This window comes from Lepisosteus oculatus, chromosome 13, assembly GCF_040954835.1.
Source record: "Lepisosteus oculatus isolate fLepOcu1 chromosome 13, fLepOcu1.hap2, whole genome shotgun sequence".
In the NCBI taxonomy this organism is placed as follows: Eukaryota; Metazoa; Chordata; class Actinopteri; order Semionotiformes; family Lepisosteidae; genus Lepisosteus; species Lepisosteus oculatus.
This window is the reverse complement of record NC_090708.1, coordinates 17950893-17971829: the sequence shown is the minus strand read 5'-3', so window position 1 is coordinate 17971829 and position 20937 is coordinate 17950893. Positions and strand designations below refer to the sequence as shown.

The window sequence follows — 20937 nt, the reverse complement described above, 5'->3', positions numbered from 1 at the left end:
TTATTATTATTATTAATCTTTGGGATCCGTAAAGTTACGTTCATCTCTTTGAGCTTGTCGGATTATGATGGCAGAGCTCAAGGTATACAATTAGAGCAAATGGCACAGATGTAAATACTGCAGGATCTGTTTCATGTCGTATCTCTACAGGATAAAAGCAGAAGTCATTTCTCAAACAGGGCACTTTGTGGTAACCACGGGATATTTGAGATTGAGAAACAAAGGCCACATGTGTAAAATTAATAGAAATAAAAATACATTGGACATATGAACAAATAAAATTGATGTGTCTTTAGATCTTGGTTGCTGGTAGCTTACCAATGTAAGGATATGCATCACTTTTTTGTGTCTGCTTGTTTTCTGGGGTTCTAGTTTCATTGTCCTGTGTTTCAGTGTTGGTCACACATCTCCATTAGAACTTGTCATAAGAAACTCAACACTGAGAGCTGGGGCTTTTTAGGGGGGAGACAGGCAGTTACAAACATTATTAGGTGAAGATCTTAACCTGGCGTTTAAATATTTTTAAAAAGGGTTGCATTTCAATACCTGGTGGTATTAGGGAAGGGGGACTGACCCACGCACCTCTGCTCCTAACAGGAAGGGAGTATGACAAGGATGGGAATCTGCGCCCCTGGTGGCAGAACTCCTCGGTGGACGCCTTCAAGAACCGGACCGAGTGCATGGTGGAGCAGTACTCCCAGTACACCATCAATGGGGAGCATGTTAATGGGAAACAGACACTGGGAGAGAACATCGCTGACAATGGGGGACTGAAAGCTGCATATCACGTAGGTTCTCTCTGTTACTGACATATAAATATATCAAGAGAAAGACTGACTAGCTGCCTGGATTCTGTTCAACTTGTAAACGTCGGCTTTCTGTTTTGACTCGCCCCAGATTTATGAAAGATGAGTGTTTAAAAAACATTTTGTGTATATATATATTACAAAATATTTTGTAAATCATATAAATTATACATAGTTTGTGACATGTTCAGGTTGTAAGTACAGAACTGATTAAACTGGAGGATGTTGAGATACAGTCTTGAATCTGGTCACCTGACCCTAACCCTTATGTCCTGGCCAAATTTCCCCCTGGCCATTACCAGCCATGGCTGCCTAATAATCCTCATCTATGAGCTGGCTTCATCACTCCGTTCTCCTCCCCACTGGTAGCTAGCTGTGGTGAGCATACAGGTACTTTGGCAGGTGGGGGTTACTTATTTGTGGTGATGGCGGGGAGTCCCCATTACCTGTAAAGCACTATCTACCCGTTTACCTGTTGAGCGGAGTGTCCAGGAAAGCACTATATAAGTGTCAGGAACTATTAAAATCGTGCTCTCAGGGTGTTACAAACATTGTCACCTTGACTTTTTGAAGTTACACACACTTCTCAAGTCCCTGTGTCTGTGCTGCAGGCTTACAAGTCCTGGGTCCAGAGAAACGGTGAGGAGAAGCGGCTGCCGGCAGTGGACCTGACGAATGACCAGCTCTTCTTCGTGGGATTTGCTCAGGTGAAACAGCAGAGGGCAGCACTGAGCAGCTCAGCACTGTGGCAAACGTTCATAGTAGTATTGTAATCAGTGAAATAGTCAGACACATCACTTTAGCTATAGAAAAGTGTCTTGTTCATTTTTCTCTGTACTGTTCTGTATAACTGTTATTACTGTTGTAATAGTAACTATTTTGTATACTATTCTGTATTCTGTATAAGAGTACAAGCAATCCAGAACATGTACTGTAAATCCTAGTAATTTAACAGTGCTAACTTGTACCCCCAGACCCTGGATCTTGTACTCTGCTTCTCTTTCCCATTCCCATTCTTTTTTCTCCTTATTTCTTCATCTCCTATGCAGTCTCAATCCCCTTTTCCAAAGCTTCGTCTATACTAACTTATTCTTTATCACATTCTTCTTTCTCTCTCTCTCAGGTGTGGTGCTCAGTACGTACCCCAGAGAGTGCCCACGAAGGCCTGATGACAGACCCCCACAGTCCCCCCAAGTATCGTGTCATCGGCACACTCTCCAATTCGAGAGACTTTGCGGAGCATTTCAGCTGCCCAGGGGGGTCGCCCATGAACCCGGGGCGGCGCTGCGAAGTGTGGTAGGGCGAGAATCAGGCAAGAGGAAGAAGAGGGGATCCCTCCAGGCACTGGACCTTTTATTCATATTTTATTTTTTTGTAGAAGAAGAATAAAGAAAACAATGCTGGAATCTTAAATGGTTGGCAGAGAACGAGAGACAAACAGAGACGGAGAGGGGAATTGTCTGTCTCGATATTTATGCCATGACACTGCAGCGGTGTCGTAACCTCCCTGTGTTATTGCTGTTTCACTCTTCTCTTGTTTTGACGGATTGTTGACGCACCCCACCCCTCATTAGTTCAGGTTGCCGGCTGATTTATTTATTTATGCTCCTCTGATGTCCGGAGAGGCCCACAGCATAATTGGACTAAACGCCTTGTCGGATGAGTACTGCCCTCCTCCTTGCTTTCCTGTTTTTTTCTTTGCTGTAGCCACGCACCCTTTTCCCTAGACGCCTGTGACGAGAGTGGATGGGAGGGATGGAGTATTGCAGCAGTACCGAAAATGCCAGGCTTTACCTGGAGAGGGGATAGCCTGTCGAACCACGGTCGTCCATTCCTTGTCCCTGCGTGTTTCTTTTCCAGATGTGGATCGTGTTCAAAGTTAAAATGAGACCCTTGCTTTAACTGCTTTTTGCCAAAGAGTAGCTGTGTGTTTATATCAGATGACATCGAAGACTAAGAGCAGCACAAATAGAAAAGGTACTTCCTCAGAATGCTACAGAATCATGACACGGGCAGACACACTGGGATGTCAGTAGTGGCATTTTTATCAATGAATTTATCCGTTAATAAACACTGCTGGTAAAAGTGTCCTTTTTTTGTGATAGAACTTGTGCGAATACCCAATCCAATGGTAGTCCGATACAGGGCCTTCCAGTCTACTCCAGTGCCAGTTTCTGGTTCAGCTAGTTGCTTAGTTATGTTAAAGATTAAATTTGCTAATTAAACAAAATTGTACACAAATTTTGGATTGGAGCAGATTGGAAAGTTAAGTATCTAGGAAGAGCTGGGTTAACCTTTTCAAGGGTTTTAGTCTAGGTCAGGGGTGCCCAATCCTTTTTAATGTAACTTTTTCATCTGCCAGTCCAACCAGTGTGAATTTGAAGCTCTGTTTAGGAAAAACCAGACTGTGGGCACATCAGTGCAATAGCGATACCCATCACTAACATGACAGCAAATAAAAGCAAGTGACTCATGCTGAACAAGTATTGTTCCCCATTTTAGAAAAAAGAATATCCTACCTTAATGTGAGCATTGGCACTGAGAAGCTTACTTGAAAACACTTCTAATTTTTTTGAACGTGTTGACACTGCTGATCATGTTGATGACTTTTTTATTTTGTCCCTGCAGCTCGACATTGAGCTCATTTAGCAGTTCAGTCAAGTCTGTGAGGAATGCTAAATCCAGAAGCCGCTGATCATCCTTTAATTGGGCATATTCACCATGTTTAGACGACTTGAGAAACTCTTTGGTTTCAGGCAACAGCTGTCTGAAACTTGACAAAAATGTTTGTTTCTGACATCTCCAAACAGCAAGTCGGCAGCCTTTGTATTGCTTCTCGATCCCTGAGTGGCTTTTTGTGTTTAGCCAGGACTTGGCTCACACGGAATGATGCGATGATTGCTGCTTTCCCTCTTGTATTAGGCCTCGTGAAAACCTGACTGCGGCTAATTGAAATTTTAATTTTTCCACTTTTCCTTTTCGTAATTTACTTTTAGCGGGAAAGTCCACATCATACGTTTTGTGTGCAGTTTTGAAATGTTGGTCTCTCTTTCCCTTTTTCATGTAGACGCTAGCTTTGCAGATTTGAAGGCGATAGTACAAAAAAATAATCATGCTCCCATTCCTTGTGGTAACAGTAAGTTTTCGGTCTCTTTGCTTCATCTTTTTCGCTCAAACACTACAACTATCAAATAGGCAATCAAACTTATCAAACTGTTGATGAATTTGTCACGGCCAGTCTGTTTCGCTCCACTATGCGCTGTAGCTAATGTGGGGTTTGTGCGGCAATAACCAAGAGAATGTTCTTGGGTAGCCCACACAACACTCTATTTACGGAGCTCCTGTAGCCTTTTTTTCAGTGTCAGCCAGCACTCAGGGAAGAGACCTTTACCACCCAATCAACAAGGGTTAAACATACACAAGGGCAGTAAAACATATGACATCACATGCACAGATCTGAATGAATTTTTAGGCTATTGAAAAAAGTAGTCAAATAGCCCATTTATTTTTTGCCAAACATCTTGCGGTTGACTGACAAGCACTCTGGGATCGACTGGTTGGGCACCCCTGGTCTAGGCTTTCCTTCTGCATTTGATTTGTATTCTGTTTTTAGGACTTTCTTGGTATATTCAGGATCTCTTAATTTAACTACTATTATCCTAAGCAAAAAGCGATTTGCTTTTGTAAGGAAACATAAAAACAACAAGCTGAGCCTGGAGATATAGACAAAACCATGTATCATACAGCTCTTTCTTGGTTCCTTTGCTAAATTCTTTGACTACAAAACAGTTAAGACGTGCAGTTCATTGTGAAAGTTCACACCGTTTGCCTTTGGACGACACATCAGGTGTTTTTGTTTGAGTGTCATGTACAGGATCTTGAAATCTTTTGACACAAAGATAAAAGCACTTCACAGCACCAGGTACAATGCAGAGCTGACTGCAATACCTGAGCCTCGTACATGATGTACAGTAGGTTGTATTTTAGAAGGTGTAGAAGATGATGAATATTGATCCTCTGGGTGAGGAATTCACACTGGAAAACATGAAAAGTTCAATCGATGCTTTAGGGATTTCCACTGTCATTTTCACATGGCAGAGTGCCATGTCTAATCAGCTTATTAATCATTGCAGCTACTTCTTCACCTGATCTATTTAAAATTATGTGCTGGAGAGCTGAAGGGTGTGATCAGTCAGCTGCTCCAAGATACTGAGCAGGATTAGTCACTGAGGCCTCTCTCAGCTCTGTTAAAGGGTAAGTCCTGCAGTTTTCTGGGCTCCTTAAATCTTACCGTAATGTTGATCGATGTGAATCTTCCTGTCGGTCACCGTGTAGCTTTGAAGAATGACTCAAGGTGTGGGTGATGTGAGAGATACCTGAAGAAGGTCAGTTCTCAATTGGGTGGCTGCGTAATATACAGGTGATAATTCTGGAATTTTAGAAACAAAGTGGATTTGAATACCATTCTCTATGTTGTCTTTCCTTTGTTCTCATTTTCCAGTTCTGGTCCATGTGCTATTGTTAGAGAGCAAGGCAATCCAATTGGTCTTTCCAGTAGTTTCCCCCCTTTGAAACTAAACGTTTGTGCTTATAATTAATTTTTCCATGGTTTATTGCCCTGCTCCATGCCGGAAGACATCTTTGCTTAGCAGGGGATTCCTGTCTGGTCTGGTCCACAGTAGGGTTAAAGTGGGACTAGGCTTGGGGGAATTAGGGAAAGGAAAGCAAGATCGAGCCTTAAAATATTTGTATGTGTGCACAAAATGGAAACTTAAAGTATTGATGCCTTTAAATAAGACAGCTTGTGCCATTAACTGTAGATAACGTGCCAGGTTTCCTACAAAGGGCTCTGGTCACCCCAAGACGTCCTGACGGGGCGTCACATGTCTTTATATTCCACACTGGAGTCACATATTCACCATCTGGTTTATTAAAGTAGTCTGAACGGACCAGCTTCAAGACAAAATGGGACAATTCGAACATTGTTATGGGAAATAACTGCATCTTGCTTTGTTTGAATGCAGTCTTACCTAGGTAGACTACACATGATGCTGTAAAATCAAAGTTGTTTAGGATTGTTTTAAAAGACCATAACAGGTACGTCAGTAATATGTTATTAGATGCTAGGGTTAGATTCTTGTGTACTATACAGAGGTCTACCCCAAAGTGTGAGAGACCCTCCTTATTTGGAGTGGAGACCAAGTCAATTATTTTTGTTATCAGCGGAGTACTGTTCCTGCAGACTGACTGACTGTTGAAGCTGTGGGACAGAGAGAGGCACCACAGCTCCACTACAGAAGTAGCAGCTGAGGAAGCAGAAATGGGCAATGGCCAATGTTATTACCCAAGTGCTGGAAAACAGTCCCTTGAGACCCTGTGATCACACTGCAGTTACCTGGCAGGTTTGGGACTGTGGTGTTTAAACCACTTTCTGTCCTGTCAGAAAATATATCTGTGGCCACTTCAGTGTTGATTTTCACCTTACAAGTTTTTTTGTTGGTATCACATATTGGTTTAAAGCCTTATTTAATTTAATGGGACTAATTATTACTGTTGTATGTGATTATTTTATTTTATACTATCGATGTTCATTTTTGATAGATTGTTAAGATGACCTGCAGTATTTAATTTTTTGGGTTTATTTCGTGAAGCAAGAAGTTAGCTGGGATGAGCCACGTTTGGCATTGAAGGAGAAGGAGAAGCATTTGCATTCTGCTGTAGTACAGGACTGTAACAAAAGAGAAATAAAAGCTGTATTTAAGACATGAATGCTGCAGTGATTTAACATCCTGTTCATCTCCCCCTGTTGTCCTTCCACTTTTTTTTTTTAAAGCCACATCCAGCTCACAAATCCTAGAAAGGTAGTGTAACATCAGTGTACAACATAGACTGGAGATGTTATACACAACAGAACCAAGAGGGCTGCCTCACGTCTGCTCTTTTGCAAAGCTTAGCACACAACATGAAAGAGGAAACTGAAAGTTGTGTTCACATTTCCTATTCTTATTTCGTCACATCTCAGGAGCTCAGCAAGGGTGAATCTTTGCTGGGCAGAAAAACGGGAAACCCTCAATGAAAAATAGGTTGTTGTTCTAAGTGTTGTTGGTGGACTAATAGTTGGTACTCTTCCCTGTAGAACACAATTTTCAAATCAATGTCCCAGTATGGTGATCAGTGACATTGCAACCTAAAGGATGCCACATTAAACCAGATCCCTGGCCACCCAGTCATGAAAGGTCCCCGCACACTGATTGTTAGAAAGGGTGTTAAAACTGACCTACTTATTTCCATACTGGGCTTGTATACTCTGGCATCTCAGAAATTCTTACTTAATTCTATTGCTATAGCACTTTCTTAACCCTCCACCTGAGCTCCTGTGTGGAGCTGTATATTTAGAACACTTTGGGATCCTCTGGGATGAAGAGCGCTGAAAGAATTCAAATTTTCCTGTCACATGGAAAAACCAAAACATTTGTCTTGATGTTTCTTTTCTTCGGAACAAGTAAGCATAACAATAGCTGTAAAATGGTTATCACACTGTGGTACACACTGGCTTGTGTTTATATTCATGCCCTAAGGATAAATTCTATCTTGTAATAATAATGAAGATAATCTGCCAGCAATCAACAGAGTGTGGATAAGAGCAGTAGTTTCAAACGTCATGGCTATTTCAGGGGCTTCCAGACCTGGACACCAGAGGACAGATATCTGGAGGACTTCTGTCTGTAAATCATCAACAGTTTAAGGCTGTGGAGAAAGTATAAAATTTAAGAATTTAGCTCTTCTTCCAAGTTCCCAGTTTTGCTGGATTCCGAATATGTAGGGTCTAGGGTTTACATTATTAAGGAAATTGTTTCTTTTGACTATCATCCAAAAAGTTTTTTGAACTTTTGCAGGAGCAGTTTTGGGATTTTTTTCATTGTCTGCAAGTTGTAAAGGGGAGAAACAAACTAGCACATATTCACAGCTGGGCCATGTCAAGTTGTACTGCATTGTCAAAGTGTGTTCTCTCACTGTGGAAGGATGGCAGCTGTTTCATCCAAGAATTTCAACCATCTTTCTTCAGTATGGTGTTTTCAGCATAAACATGCAACAGAACAGGTATGGTGAAAGAGCTCGTGTTCCAAACAAAGTACAGAGTTATGCTTTTGGACCAGCAAAAGAATGTAAATGTAATTTTTCACTTTCTAAAACTAGATTCACTGTCACAAAACAGTAAAATGGTTTACATCTATGCTTGCGTTTATTCTCCAGCTTTCAGCCCTGATTTGAGAAAGAATGACTAAGGTGGCACAATTATTAGCAAATTAAATTAATTTATTAAATTTATTTAATTAGCAAATTAAATAAGAATATACAGTATGCCAACACATTTGTTTGCCATCACTTGATGATAAACCAGCATCATGTTATCTTTCATCAAGAAATGTCTTTTTGGAAAGTGAAAAAATAGCCAGATTCTCTGGAATCCCTTCAGTAATTGCTGGATGAGATCCGACCCATTAGAACCAGCAACAGAATAGGCTAAATGGGTCAAATGGGCCCCTCTTTTTCATACCCTTTCTTATTCAGGTAAATTAACAGCAGCAAGCACATGATGCTAAAATAGTCCCCAATCAATTTTAACTTACAGTAACTGTTCCATTTATCCTTAATTCATACTAAAAAGAAATCCCATGCTGTGGTTATCTCAGCAGTTGAAAATTAGGTTTCTGTCTTCTAAACCCCTTATCGAACTGGGGCTCTTTCTTCCAATCGCTTGTTACAAAAATAAACAAAATAAACAAAATGGTTACATGTGCTGCAAAAGTTAACACACACAAATATATCTGATATATATTTATATCTGATATAAATATATCAGATTAGTATGCAAAAATTTACCAATTAACAAAAACAAGTATGTAAAAAAATGTTTTCACATCTGTGGAACCACATGAATGCAGAGAATGAGGACATCATCATTTTCACATCTGCAAGTTGGAAATATGTATTTTTGGACAGTGGTGTTGAGTATTCAGCTGGACAGGAGTTTTAAACCATCATCTACATCCCCACACCTCTTAGCCACATATACCGTAGTCCAGTAATGTTAAACTTCCTCTTTCCTTGGGCAGATCACTAAACCACACACACACAGAATATGCTGAAAGGCTCCGCTTTTCAGCTATTACTTTAATACAAAGTTATTGTACACTGAACAAAGTACAAAATATTACCATGGTCAATCACTCACACTTTCAACCATCATCAGTCCTTCAGATTTAACATACTTAATTTCCTAAGTACAGTTTTATTACATTTCTAAAATGTACAGTACATATCTACAACAAATACATGAAAGCAACAAAATACTAACTCAAAGCTTAGTATTTTGAATGCATAATCAGAAATAGCTTGGTTACATTACAGTAGTTGTGGTCCAGTGGTTGAAGCAAAAGCTTTGGAACTGTTCCAACCCCTGCTGTGTCACGAATCCACTGTGCATCAGCCTGAGCTTCCTTGTGCTTTGTCTTTCAGATGAGCGGGCAGTCTTATCATTAATATCCACTGCTGCTTGATGCATAGTTCACAACTAGCAGCTTTGGGTCTCCTGTGCAGAGTGGGTGTATCAAGCAGTGTCAAATGCCTACCACAGGTTCAGTGAAGTTTTTAGAACCACAAGACAAGGACAGGAATTATCATAATTATTTTTATAGAGTTTGATAAAGTGTGGATTTTGCGATTTTGTTGGTGTACAAAGGCTTGCTATTTGTCACACAATAATTTTTTGTTAAGTTTGTTGTTCTCTTCTGCTGTCTGCATTCGGGGCTGTTGAGTCTTTTTCTTTCTTGTTCCTTTACACCTAAGGTTCATTGTGCTGCTCTCCTGGGTGATAAAAGCCTGTTGAGCCCAATGGACCTGTTCATAAAATAAAACAAAATTTACAAGGATGTACTATCAAAGCTCATTGATCGGAGGCACACTGACCTTATCTCCATATAAACCTGAACACTTTTAATTGATTTTGCTAGATTTGCAAATTCATTTAAAATTCACCTCACATAGATCTGATCTAGTTTAGGACTGTCCAGCCCTGGTCCTGGAAGGGCTGGTGGGTGTCTGCATGATTTCTAGATCTCTTCAAAGCGGTAACACTGAAGAGCTAGGAGAAGCTGTTAAAGTCACTAAATTAAGTGGAACTTAGCAAACTGAGGTCAGTGATTGGTGATCTGGAATGAAAATCTATAAATGCAATGACCGGCACCAGTAGAGGTGAACTCCAGTTCTTCAAGGCCAAAATTCTGCCTGTTTTGTAAGCCTCTTTAAAACATCAACAACTTATGACCTATGGAAAGCATTAAATTAGTCCAATTAAGATAATGACTATCTCAATTAAGTTATTTAGAGCAGAAGTGGAATGAAAACTCTCAGACACTGCAGCCCTCCAAGACTGGAATTGTACACCACTGGTGTAGTGAGTTCAGACATTTGTGGACAGATCGCACATGTCTTTCAATCTGCTGACAACTTCAGCATAGTACGTGAATGCTCGGTCTGTGCCTTTTAAGTTATTAACTGCCTTGGGGTGACTATAGTCACCCAGTCTGATAATGCTTTAGGATGATAATAATGCCTACTGTCAACAAAATGCATAATTAAGGAATGTATTTCTCGAGACAATCTAATGCTTTTGCTAGGCTTTCCATTTACAAATAGCAGCGAGAGACACTTCTTAGGAAAGCAATTAGTACAGATGCTAATACTGGAGTGTTATGAGGCCAAGCAAGAGTCAGGAGAAAATAAATGGCTAATAAGGGTGTATCAAGTGGTGGACCTCAAGTGTTCGACTGGGACAGCCACTGTGAAGGAGGAGTACTGCTACTGTGAAGGAGGAGAAAGGGTGAATGAATACAGAAGAAGCAAGACAGCAATAAACTGAACTGACAGGCAGAGAGGTAGTTTCGCAGCCCTGGTAGAGATTCATGATACCTGATCAGGTTCTAAAAGTATATGGAGTAATGCTTACAGTTATGATTATTTCCTGGTTATATTTGTCTCCAATATAATCAAGTCAATTGTCACAGAAAGAAACATATTTTGAAGCATTTGTCCAAGTCAGAACATTATTCCCCCCCATTCTTGTCTCAATTACTAGAAGCACACAGACCAGAAGGAGTTTGAAAGTGGTCTGGCTTTTATCTATTGGAACTAAAAATGCTCTGCGCATCAACACCAGTTTCTCCAAAGTCAGGTCCTGCAGCCATTCCAAATTTTGAGCTTGTGCTTACATTCCAACAACATTGTGAAATCAGAGGGACCAACCCACTTATGACTCACTCTTTAAAATTCTCTCTTTTCTTGACAGAGTGTTGCAAAATTTTCAGATTGAAAACTATTCCCATCAAGACCTTTACATTGATAAATCAATGGATTCTTTTTGAGGTGGACTGTTTTTCCATCACTACGTTCCAAGCAAGAATAAAATTTGGAATCAAGAGTTTGTCTGCTTCTAATTATACCTGTATATTCTATACAGTAGCTGTGCAATAGTGCAGCCTACACCTACAGAGGCTTGCTTTCTAGACAAAGGTCATGAGTATATATATATACACACCGATAATTACTACAGCCCACCCAGTGGAACAGTACGAATGAAATGCAGAGGAAATCCTCCTCCATTATGACAAATCCAATGCTATAATCATTACTATATATCATCATTATTAATGTCATGTAAAATACTGTTGGAGTAAATAAACCACAAAGTGATGAGATATTTTTAAAAATCTCATGTTTATTTTTCACATATTTATAAAAACCTGGGCTCTATTCACCAAGAGTATTTTTGGAAACAGAATGTGTTTCTCTGTTTATGTACAGTTCTTCATTTTGTGAATCCACTATAAAGCATAGTAAAGGCTATCAGTCCTTGTGGATCTGTGTGCATGTGGGAGGGCTAACATTCATTTCTGAATGATATGGTAAGCAAAATAATGCAAACAGCTACTGGCACACAAAAACTTGATTTACTCCTTAAAGTTGGCAGCCAGGCAGAACTGCATTTTCTTTCAGTAAAGTGTGCATGTTAATTTTTAGGTGGGTAGCTGCGTCAGCATCCGTAGGCTGCAAAGGAACAAGCAATAGGTCTATTCCATGATTCTTTCTTAAGTTAATTTTTATTTCAGGGAAGGCCTTAACACTTCATTACTTCATTAACGTGTTAACCAAATATTTGGCTCTCGGGCTTGTCATGTTCTCAGGCTGCATTCTATCACACTGCAGAGGGAGAATGTACTTGTCTACCCCACAAACCCTGGTGACAGAACCGGATGACACACAGGTAAAACAAGTTTAAATTGCTCTTACCTGGCACATATCTGAGCTGATCCGAACCTGTCAAAAAGATATGCAAATGTTAAAAGATACAAGTAAATAAGTGAGGCTAAAGAAGTGTATGGCAATTTAGGACTTCTAAGTAACACTTTTATCCTCCAGTACGTTAGGGGTGAATATATCCATCCATCAATGTTCTAACTGCTTTATCCAATTCAGACTCACAGGGGGGCTGGAGCGTATCCTAGCAAACACCAGGAGCAAGGCAGGGTAAAGACATGCCAGACTATCACAGGGCCACACACGCACCAGGGCCAATTTCCCCAGAATACAATTGACCTTTCATTATGTGTTAGGACTATGGGAGGAAACCACTCAAACAAAAGGAGAACATACAAACTCCACACAGATGGTACTCCAGGTCCAGAATTTAATCCAGTGCCTCGGCGCAGTGATTCAGCAAAGCTAAACACTGTGCCACCATGCCATCCACCCCTATATACTGTACAGTGACTTGCAAAATAATTTCCCCATTTTCCATTGATTGGTTTGTTGATTGCATACAATTGAACACTGTAAAGAAAAATCAACATCTGTGTATTCAACAAAATGGGATATTAGAAGAGGATGAATGTTACAAGGTACTATTTGTAAAACACTTTGAATTCCGTGGGGATGAAAAGAGATGTGTAAATGCAAGAAATTTACAATACAATTATTAATAAACTACTTATGTGTTTTATATTGTAGTATATAAAATTTAACTTTGATCAGTTACATTGACCACTTTCTGATTCAAAGCAAAATGCATTAATCCACCCGTGATCAATAAGATGCTTATCCACGTGAGGGCTCTGGCCAGTTGGAGCATAATCCAGAAGTACATGGATGGACTGGACTCCGTCCTGTTGCAAGGCCACAATGAAAGGAAAAATGTTGAAAAGCCAAACAACTAGAGACAAGCTGAGAGCCCTGGAACTGTGAGGCAGCTCTTCAAGCATGGGATGTGTCTGCAGGGGGTTGTACTTAATGCTTCCCAGATTCTGCCCCAAAGCACTGCCCTTTGAAGAATTCTACCAAAAGCACCTGACTTGAGGAGACAGATCTCTGGAATTTCTTAATACTGTAATTCTGTCTTCTCTTGGTGTCTTTCTCACTCACCTTGTGTTCTTGTCTTCACAACACTGAGATAGTACAGTCCGGCACAAACCAGCACAGACAGTGCAAGGATTGTGAACAAAAATGCAAAAAAGGCTGGAATGAAGAACATAAATTAGTTTGCACAGTCTTCAGATATAAATGTATTATGTATTATGATATAAATATCATAATACAATGAGGACTGTAATTATTAGCATTACAGTCTCACATCAGTGTGATGGTAGGACAGTATATTATACGCACGAATCCTGGCTGTGACTGAGGTCTTCCACCCAGTGCCAGCTAGAGATTTCAAATCCTGACACAGCGGCACAAAGGGCCTTTCTATTACCCTTCACAGACCCTACACCCCACCCCCTCCTCATGTCCTCTCAAAGGCCAGGCGCTGGCCAGGCATGTTTTGTGATCACTTTCATAATCACTTGTTTTCGTGCTGGCTCCAGCCTGGAATGGATGTATTCTTTGAAGCCGCCCTTAAATCAGAGCTTAAACTGATCATGGGAGATTGCAAACACTGTCATTCCTTAAACGTCACAGCTAAAAAGTTAAAAACAAGAAGATTCAATTAAACTATTTTTTTTGCTGAAAAGCCTTACTTTTATTATTCATTTGAGTGATGTACTCATTACCAAGCAACGAGCAATAAACAATAATAATATGCAATAGTAACAAGAACTAAAACCATTTCAAGACATGGTATATCATTTATGTTTGTGCTTAATGGTATTTCAGTTGCTACTGCATCCAATGCTATTAATGCCAAATAAAACACTACTTAAATTAAACAATAAAAAAGTGTTTTCAGATCATCTAGAAAACCTCTTTACATTGCTCTTCAGTTTCAATCATTCTTACCGAGGTGGTGAGCAATGATGTACTCACCAAATTTACTCCGCAGTTTAGGAAAAGAGGGCTCCTGCAAGGTTCCATTCACTTGGCAGGCATAGCTATGTCTCTCCCGCTCCTGCTGGCTCACTCTGAGGACCTGCCTCACCTGGAAGCTCCCATCCCCATTGGGTAGCAGCTCTTCCCTACACTGGCCCTCTGCCAGCACCCCCTGCTGGTCTACCACCCACTGCACCTCTGCTCCCGACGACGAGATCCCCGTCACAAGGCAACAGAACTCCCATGGCTCTCTTTCCACCTGGAACACTTCAACGTACACTGCAGACAACAAGCTTCCAGTTAAAAGGCCATCTTGATTCAAACACAGCAGCCACATGGTTGACACTGACTGGGATCTATCAAGAAATGTTCCTATGTTCTAGCACATCAATGTGTGCTCTGCGAAAATAATACAGCATTTACTCATGTCTCTATCATCTGCTCAAAGACAAATCAATTCACACTTATGCACACCAGCCTGCTGTTGTGCAGCTTTCATATATTATTAAATTATATTACAGCAAACTGTAATCCATATAAACATACTGCAACATCTATTTTAGAACAAAAACACCTTTTTAGAAGAAAACTAAGCAAATTTGAGGCCAGACGGAATTCCCAGCCTGAGCTCATTAATCAACACCCAGTATTTGTTAGGGACATGCCTGCTGGGTTTCTGCCTATAATGTGTCAGCCACTCCTTACCTGGCCTTTCCAGAGCTCCTGTCCCGTTGCGAATGAGTGTCTTCAGAACCTGGATGCACTCCTCCTCCAGGTACACCCTGCATTCCTGTGTCCTGGCTGTGTCAGCGTCCCACTTCTGTTTGACGCTCTGTGCCTGCGGGACAGCTGGGATCCAGGTGCCCGTGCCTTGGTCCAGGCTGAGGTAATCCACTCCATCATAGCCAAACCGGTCAGACACCCGGACATCCCCATTAGCTTCCAGCTTGCACTCCCGCAGCCGCTGGTACGTGTGTGGCTCTGGAACACACACATGCATATGAACAAACCAAAACTATGTTCCTATTCCATTTCTAATGCTTCATTTGATCTGTACAAACTCTGCAGCCAAAGTTTTGCTTAGGGATTTACCACCACTGCTAATAATTACAGGGCAGCATGGGCGGTGCAGAGGAGAGGGCTGCTGCCTCACAACACTGGGATCCTGTGATCAATTCTGGATTTGTTTGCGCATGGATTTCCTCCAGTTTCCTTCCACAGCCTGAAGACATACTGGTAGGCTAATTGGCATTTGGGAAAATTGACTGTGGCGCAAGAGTGTGATTGTCTGTGTGTGCCCTGTGATGGACTGGTGTCCTGTCCAGGGTGTACCCTCCCTTGTGCTTGCCGGGATAAGCTCTGCACCCCCTCCCCACCACAACCCTGAATTCTATAAAGCAGTTGGAAAAAAATGGCTGGATGGTAATGAGCAGTAGGTTATTCTTTTTTTACAACTCCCTGCTTACCAGCAGTGGTGTGATTAAAGCTCTGCATCATCAGTAGCATGGTGGATTCAAAAACAATCAACTGCTCTCTGTTCCTCATCCTCTCGGTGTCCCAGAAGGCCGAGTCAAATGCCTCTCTCAGCCATTCCTGGCGCGGGACTATGTTTCCAGTCCGGCTGTCGTAGAAGAGGATGGGGACATGGTTTAAAGTGAGCACTGCACTGAAGCTGAATCTGTCCACATCTCTGGCCACCCCCGTGTAGAGATACCGCAGAGTGAATGTGCCTAAAAGAAAGAAAAATAGCACTTGAATGTGTAGAGAGGCCGCTCAATTGTTTTAACACAGTATTACCCAAGTAAACACCACCAGAAGATGGTGTATCCAAAGCACACTGGACTGAGGAGTCATGACCACGTCACCTGTGTGTCCACTTCATATGATTCAAGACTCCCTTAGTGGTCAGTTTAACACTAATTCTGAGACATATTTTCCAAATGCAACGGGATGTTTCAGGGACACTAGCATACACCCTCACAGTAAAACACTCAGATAGGAGAAACTTTATAGAGTTCGGGTGTGTATCAAAAAAAATATTAATTTTGGGAAGAAATCTTTATTTTATACAGCACCCTTCAAGACACTTTACAATATAACAAGACAGTCAGAGACAGGTGAACAAAATGCAGTAAGTTGAACATTAAAGGCTAGAGTACAAAAAGGCAAGTTTTATGACAGGATTTAAAAATGCTGATTGATGAGCTTGATCCAGTATGGGCTGGGATATCATTCTGCAGCTTTGGAGCAACAGAACAGAAGGCAGGGTTTCCCTGTGTCTGGATCCTTGATTTGGGAAATGAAACAAACCCGAGTCCAGAGAGTGCAGATGATGTGTAGTGTGTCGAGAGTTAACAACTCCCTCATGTCGTCAGGACCAAAACCTTCAAGCATTTAAAGGTGAACAGCGGAACTTTGAATTGCAAATTGCTATGACAAATTTCACACTGTTAGAAACAAAGCAATCTAAAGACACTTTACTTCTACTCCACCTAAATCTTTATCAAAGCTAGCAATCATAAGACCATCTCTCTGGACAAGGAACAGCTATAGTCCAGTGTTACAATGGGCTTATCTTTTTAAAAGCTGCTTACATTTTTGAGATTCTTGATTTTCACATCTTTGATCTTGTGTTATTTTTGGCTTTTACTGCGTTTTTATTTTCGAGTTTATTCGAATGTGTGACTTCATTTTAAAGTTATACTTTCAAAATAGTTGGGGGAGTTGTCTTGGTGATTGCTATAAGATGGATCCTCAGAACTTGAAAGTCTTCTCATCCCCAACTCAAATTGAATTTTGTAATTCAGCGGGTTGCATTTCACGGGATGTGGCTTTTAAATCGCTTTTACAGAAATGACTAAGCACCAAGTTAGCCCGATTCGTGCATCGATTAGACAGGGGACTCCAACTCTGGTTCCGCAGATAACCACTCAAACGTTCTAGGTCGCAAGGAATTAAAGTCAATATCTAAATTCCTGTAGCAATTTTATTCTATATTCAGTTCAGCTGGTGAATTGTTTAATTACTTTTAGAGCACATTTGAGACCGAATGCCGGATATTCTTCAGTGCACAAGTGGAAAAGTTATCTTAATTAAACATAGGTCTTTCTTAATTGATTTACAGGGATTTCCCGTTTCTACGAACTGTGGACCTTTTAAACTGGATCTGTACCTTCCAGCACTTATTAGAAAGTGACAAGCAGTCGTTCCAGTTTAGGGAAGACATTACAAACTGCTGTTTTTGTTTTATCCTCAGAGATGTCGGTTAATAAGGTTGTCAGTTGAATTAATTAAGTAAAATCAACACACTAGCTACAAAAACAATTCAGGCGTCTCTGTTTTTAAATACAGTACACCTGTAGCAGCACGCCGTCCAATACCTATTCCGCCACCTTAACATATTGACGAAATGTGTGTGCGTTAACAGGATTAAAAAGGTTCTGTGTATGCTTTAATCCTACTAGTTAAGAAAAATGGAATTTATGAAAACCTTACCTGCAGTGACAGGAATAGTCAGAGTCTGAAAAAAGATGAAGATGAAAAAAGGTCGCATCGCTGGGAATAATATACAGTATGGATTACATAGAGAGGGGTGTTAAAATCTTCTCAGTGGAGTTCTCAGTGCAAAACGTAACAAACCTTTATTTTTTTACTTTCGTTTTCTGCAAACGAAAGTGCAAAACCTGTAACTTGTCCCGAACTAGGTTAGAAAAACGAAATACGCATTAAATTAAGGCAAATAGTTGTGCGTTTTATCCTGCACTGCAATCTCCACAGACCCACACTCAATTCACAGCCCTACAAAAATACACCTAACAGCCGGTTGACGATTATTCTTTTCGAAAACCTAAGTCGTCATTCCATTGGCCGAGCGAGCGACAGTAAACTGAAGCCTTTTAAACTCCAGCTGTTAAAGGGAGAGTCAAGGAAACCACGTGTTTTTTTTATCATAATAACATCGAGGTCACGCCAAGATGACCTGGTCGCAGGAAGAGAAGAAAGACTGTTTATAAGCCCAGGTTTTGTGCTAAACCCGGAAAGATGTCATTTTTACCGTGGATGTGCCAACAACAGGTGCCGTAGGGGTTAAGAGACAGACGTAAACTAGTCAGTGAGGAATTTACCTAAAGACAATATTCCTTCTTTACCTGTAATGAATGACTAAATCCTTAATCTTGTTAGTCTGCTGTTTTAATATTATACAGAATCTATAATTATTACCCTAGAATTGTAATACTGTACTGTATGAGCAGACGTGGCAATGAGAATTTTGAGAATGATTGAACCTGTTGGATGAAGATTATATCCACTGTCTGCACTGAAATGTATATTGATTCAGCATATTGATTCGTGTCTAAGGGTCAGTCATCTTATACATCTATTGATAAAGATGGTAACACCTGAAAATTACTGACAACTAAGACAGCAATCTGTTCAGTTAGGAGAACACCTTGAGGGTGGAAGAGAATTTGGATTTTGATCACAGATGATCTTTAATTTACTTTTTTTTCCAAACAAATTAGCTGCTTAATTGATTGAATGGTGATCTAATGGTGGATCAGGGCTCTGCAGGACCAGGACACGAGACACCCCCCATAAGGAGATGTATATGCAGATCCAAGGGATTTTTAAAATACTTACCAGTTTTACATCTCACATACATGTATGTCTGTCACTTAAACTGACATGGACTTAGAATACAAAAAGCTGTTTATTCATGAGGAATCCAGTTCATAGGAATCATATACTTTGCACATTCTCACTATTTGTATAGTACTCATACAAATAGTACTATAGTACTCATATTTAATTATAAATATATTCACAATGCAAATTGATAACTAATTTTTGTTCTCGTTTTTCTGACCGATTGTGTGCTTGGGTTAATTTATTGAACTTAACGTAGGGAAATGAAGCTTTTTTGCCTGGAGAGGAGAAGATGATGGAGAAACTTGATTCACGTTTCCAAAATCCCCAAAATAGAGTCAATGAGTCTACTCAGGGACCAGCTTCAGAATTAGCAGTAACACAAGGGCCTAAGGGCCAGAAAACTGTTTCACACAGAGTTGACAAGTTGACTTTCTGGGATCCTAGAAAATCTCACCTATTTTCTGGGAAGGTTAATAAAACAATTACACAGCCAAAGTATATGAATGCTATTTTAGATGTTAAATGTTAAAGGCAGATCACCAACAGTGAGACAAGCATCTCTGTCTCCAGTTCTTGTGTGTAATTACCACAGAGATTAAAATGATATTCGTAAGGACTGGAGCCGTGGACAATTAGCAACTCTCTTCTAACAAAAGGTGGCCCTTTGATTACAGTTAACACACAGAACAGATGGTCACACCCTGAAATCCACAGATAACTCAAGAACTGTCATTTGAAAGGACATGTTCATGGGCTCCTTCACCCACTCTGCTGAATCAAGAAGCCTCTGTCAATAAGACAAGAAAAGGGATATTTATTAATTATTAAATTAGCTTTTTTTGTTTCTTTATAGTAGGATTTTATGTTTGAGAAGTTACAAAGACAGGTCATTTTTCTTGAACTTTAACTGTGACTTCAATACTGTTATATATTACTCTGTGCTCACAAACAATAGGCGATTGTCTCACATCAGGTGGAGTTGTCCTTCTCCTTATCTCCTGGAACAGTGGAGGATTCTGAATTTCGTAAGAAAATAAGACAAAAGAAATTAAGCTAGTGCAGTGAGCAAGGTCAAATAATGTGTACTATTTATGTGAAATTGATCTGAAACAATTTTACCACAACTGCAATTTTCAAAAATTTAAATTGACAATTTAAACAAAAATTCCAGATATCACTTTCGATTTAGCACTTTCTTTTTTGATAAAGAATGGGAGTTTTAATTGCCAGAAATGGCTATAGAAACAATGTCATATTTGTTTGAATGATTGATTGTTAATTTGAATAATGTTTTAATGGTATGGACAAAACATTGTAGGGATCTCTCCTGCACTGGTGTCTAACAGAGTTGTTTGTTTTTACTTTTGCTTCTTCGTTGTTGATGTTTTACCAAATAATAGATTAAGGTTTTTGTTTCTATTTCAGTGACCACAGGGAATGTTTACACTCTGGCATCTTGCATTCTGTCCTGTTGTTAACAAACTGAAATGGAAACTTCTTGCTCCACCTCAGTATGAAGAGCTGTACACAACACACTCTGCCATTTGGAAACAAGACTGCCCTTACTGTGAGAGGAGACTAGGGTGTTTGTACAGAACAACAGGAAAATAAAATAATTTTTACTAGTTTTGCTGCAAGTGACATTAAATTACATATTTCACGATTTCTGAATAATGCATGTGTGAATGTGTGTACATTCTTAGCCTCCGGCATACATCCAGTATACTGCTCAGGAATTAATTTATTAATTAACTGGATCTGTGTAGGTTTAAGACAACCACCACCAACGTGCCGCCCCACCTGGATGTTGTGACAGCAGCCATAGTGCGCCAGTACGCTCACCACACATCAGCTGTCAGTGGGGAGGAGAACAGAGTGACGAAGCCAGTTCATAGATGAGGTCATAATTGGTAAGGGCCAATGGGAAATTTGGCCAGGATGCCGGGGTAATGCTCTTACTGTTTTCAAGGAATGCCCTGGGATTTTTAATAACCACAAAGAGTCAGGACATCGGTTACATGTCTCATCCGTAGGACAGCGCCTATTTACAGTACCCGTCACTATACTGGGGCATTAGGACCCACACAAACTGCATGGTAAGCGCCCCCTACTGGTCCCA

The 20937-nt window shown here is 40.3% G+C and overlaps 2 protein-coding genes and 1 long non-coding RNA gene across 5 annotated transcripts in view; 2 read left to right on the top strand and 1 right to left on the bottom strand.

The window, feature by feature from the left end:
• ece2b (endothelin converting enzyme 2b) overlaps positions 1–6575 on the top strand; it is a 73459-nt gene extending 66884 nt beyond the window's left edge. For all 3 annotated transcript variants that reach the window (XM_006637833.3, XM_015361406.2, XM_015361405.2), the window contains exons 17-19: positions 598–788; positions 1418–1513; positions 1930–6575. In XM_006637833.3, the coding sequence (XP_006637896.2) occupies positions 598–788; positions 1418–1513; positions 1930–2106 (464 nt within the window). In that variant the 3' untranslated portion in view covers positions 2107–6575. The remainder of the gene's footprint in view (positions 1–597; positions 789–1417; positions 1514–1929) is intronic.
• Positions 6576–8948: 2373 nt separating this feature from the next.
• On the bottom strand, positions 8949–18155 carry LOC102691155 (zinc-alpha-2-glycoprotein-like). The gene is made up of 7 exons (XM_015361424.2): positions 17664–18155; positions 15635–15898; positions 14874–15149; positions 14166–14447; positions 13284–13376; positions 12156–12182; positions 8949–9707 (listed from the first exon to the last, which is right to left on the bottom strand). Exons 1-7 carry the CDS (start codon positions 17719–17721, stop codon positions 9652–9654), a joined length of 1056 nt encoding a protein of 351 aa, XP_015216910.2. The 5' UTR covers positions 17722–18155; the 3' UTR covers positions 8949–9651.
• LOC138242158 (uncharacterized) lies at positions 18154–20443 on the top strand. The gene is made up of 2 exons (XR_011191414.1): positions 18154–18242; positions 20244–20443. It is a non-coding gene; the product is annotated as an uncharacterized lncRNA (long non-coding RNA).
• The last annotated feature ends 494 nt before the right edge of the window (positions 20444–20937 follow it).

Coding starts and splice junctions, on each gene's coding strand:
- LOC102691155 (XM_015361424.2), bottom strand. CDS start 17,721: ATGCGACCTTTTTTCATCTTCATCTTTTTTCAGACTCTGACTATTCCT. Junction 12,183..13,283: donor TGTGAAGACAAGAACACAAG/GTGAGTGAGAAA, acceptor TCTTTTTGACAG/GTTCGGATCAGCTCAGATAT. Junction 9,708..12,155: donor TCAGCTCAGATATGTGCCAG/GTAAGAGCAATT, acceptor TTTTATGAACAG/GTCCATTGGGCTCAACAGGC.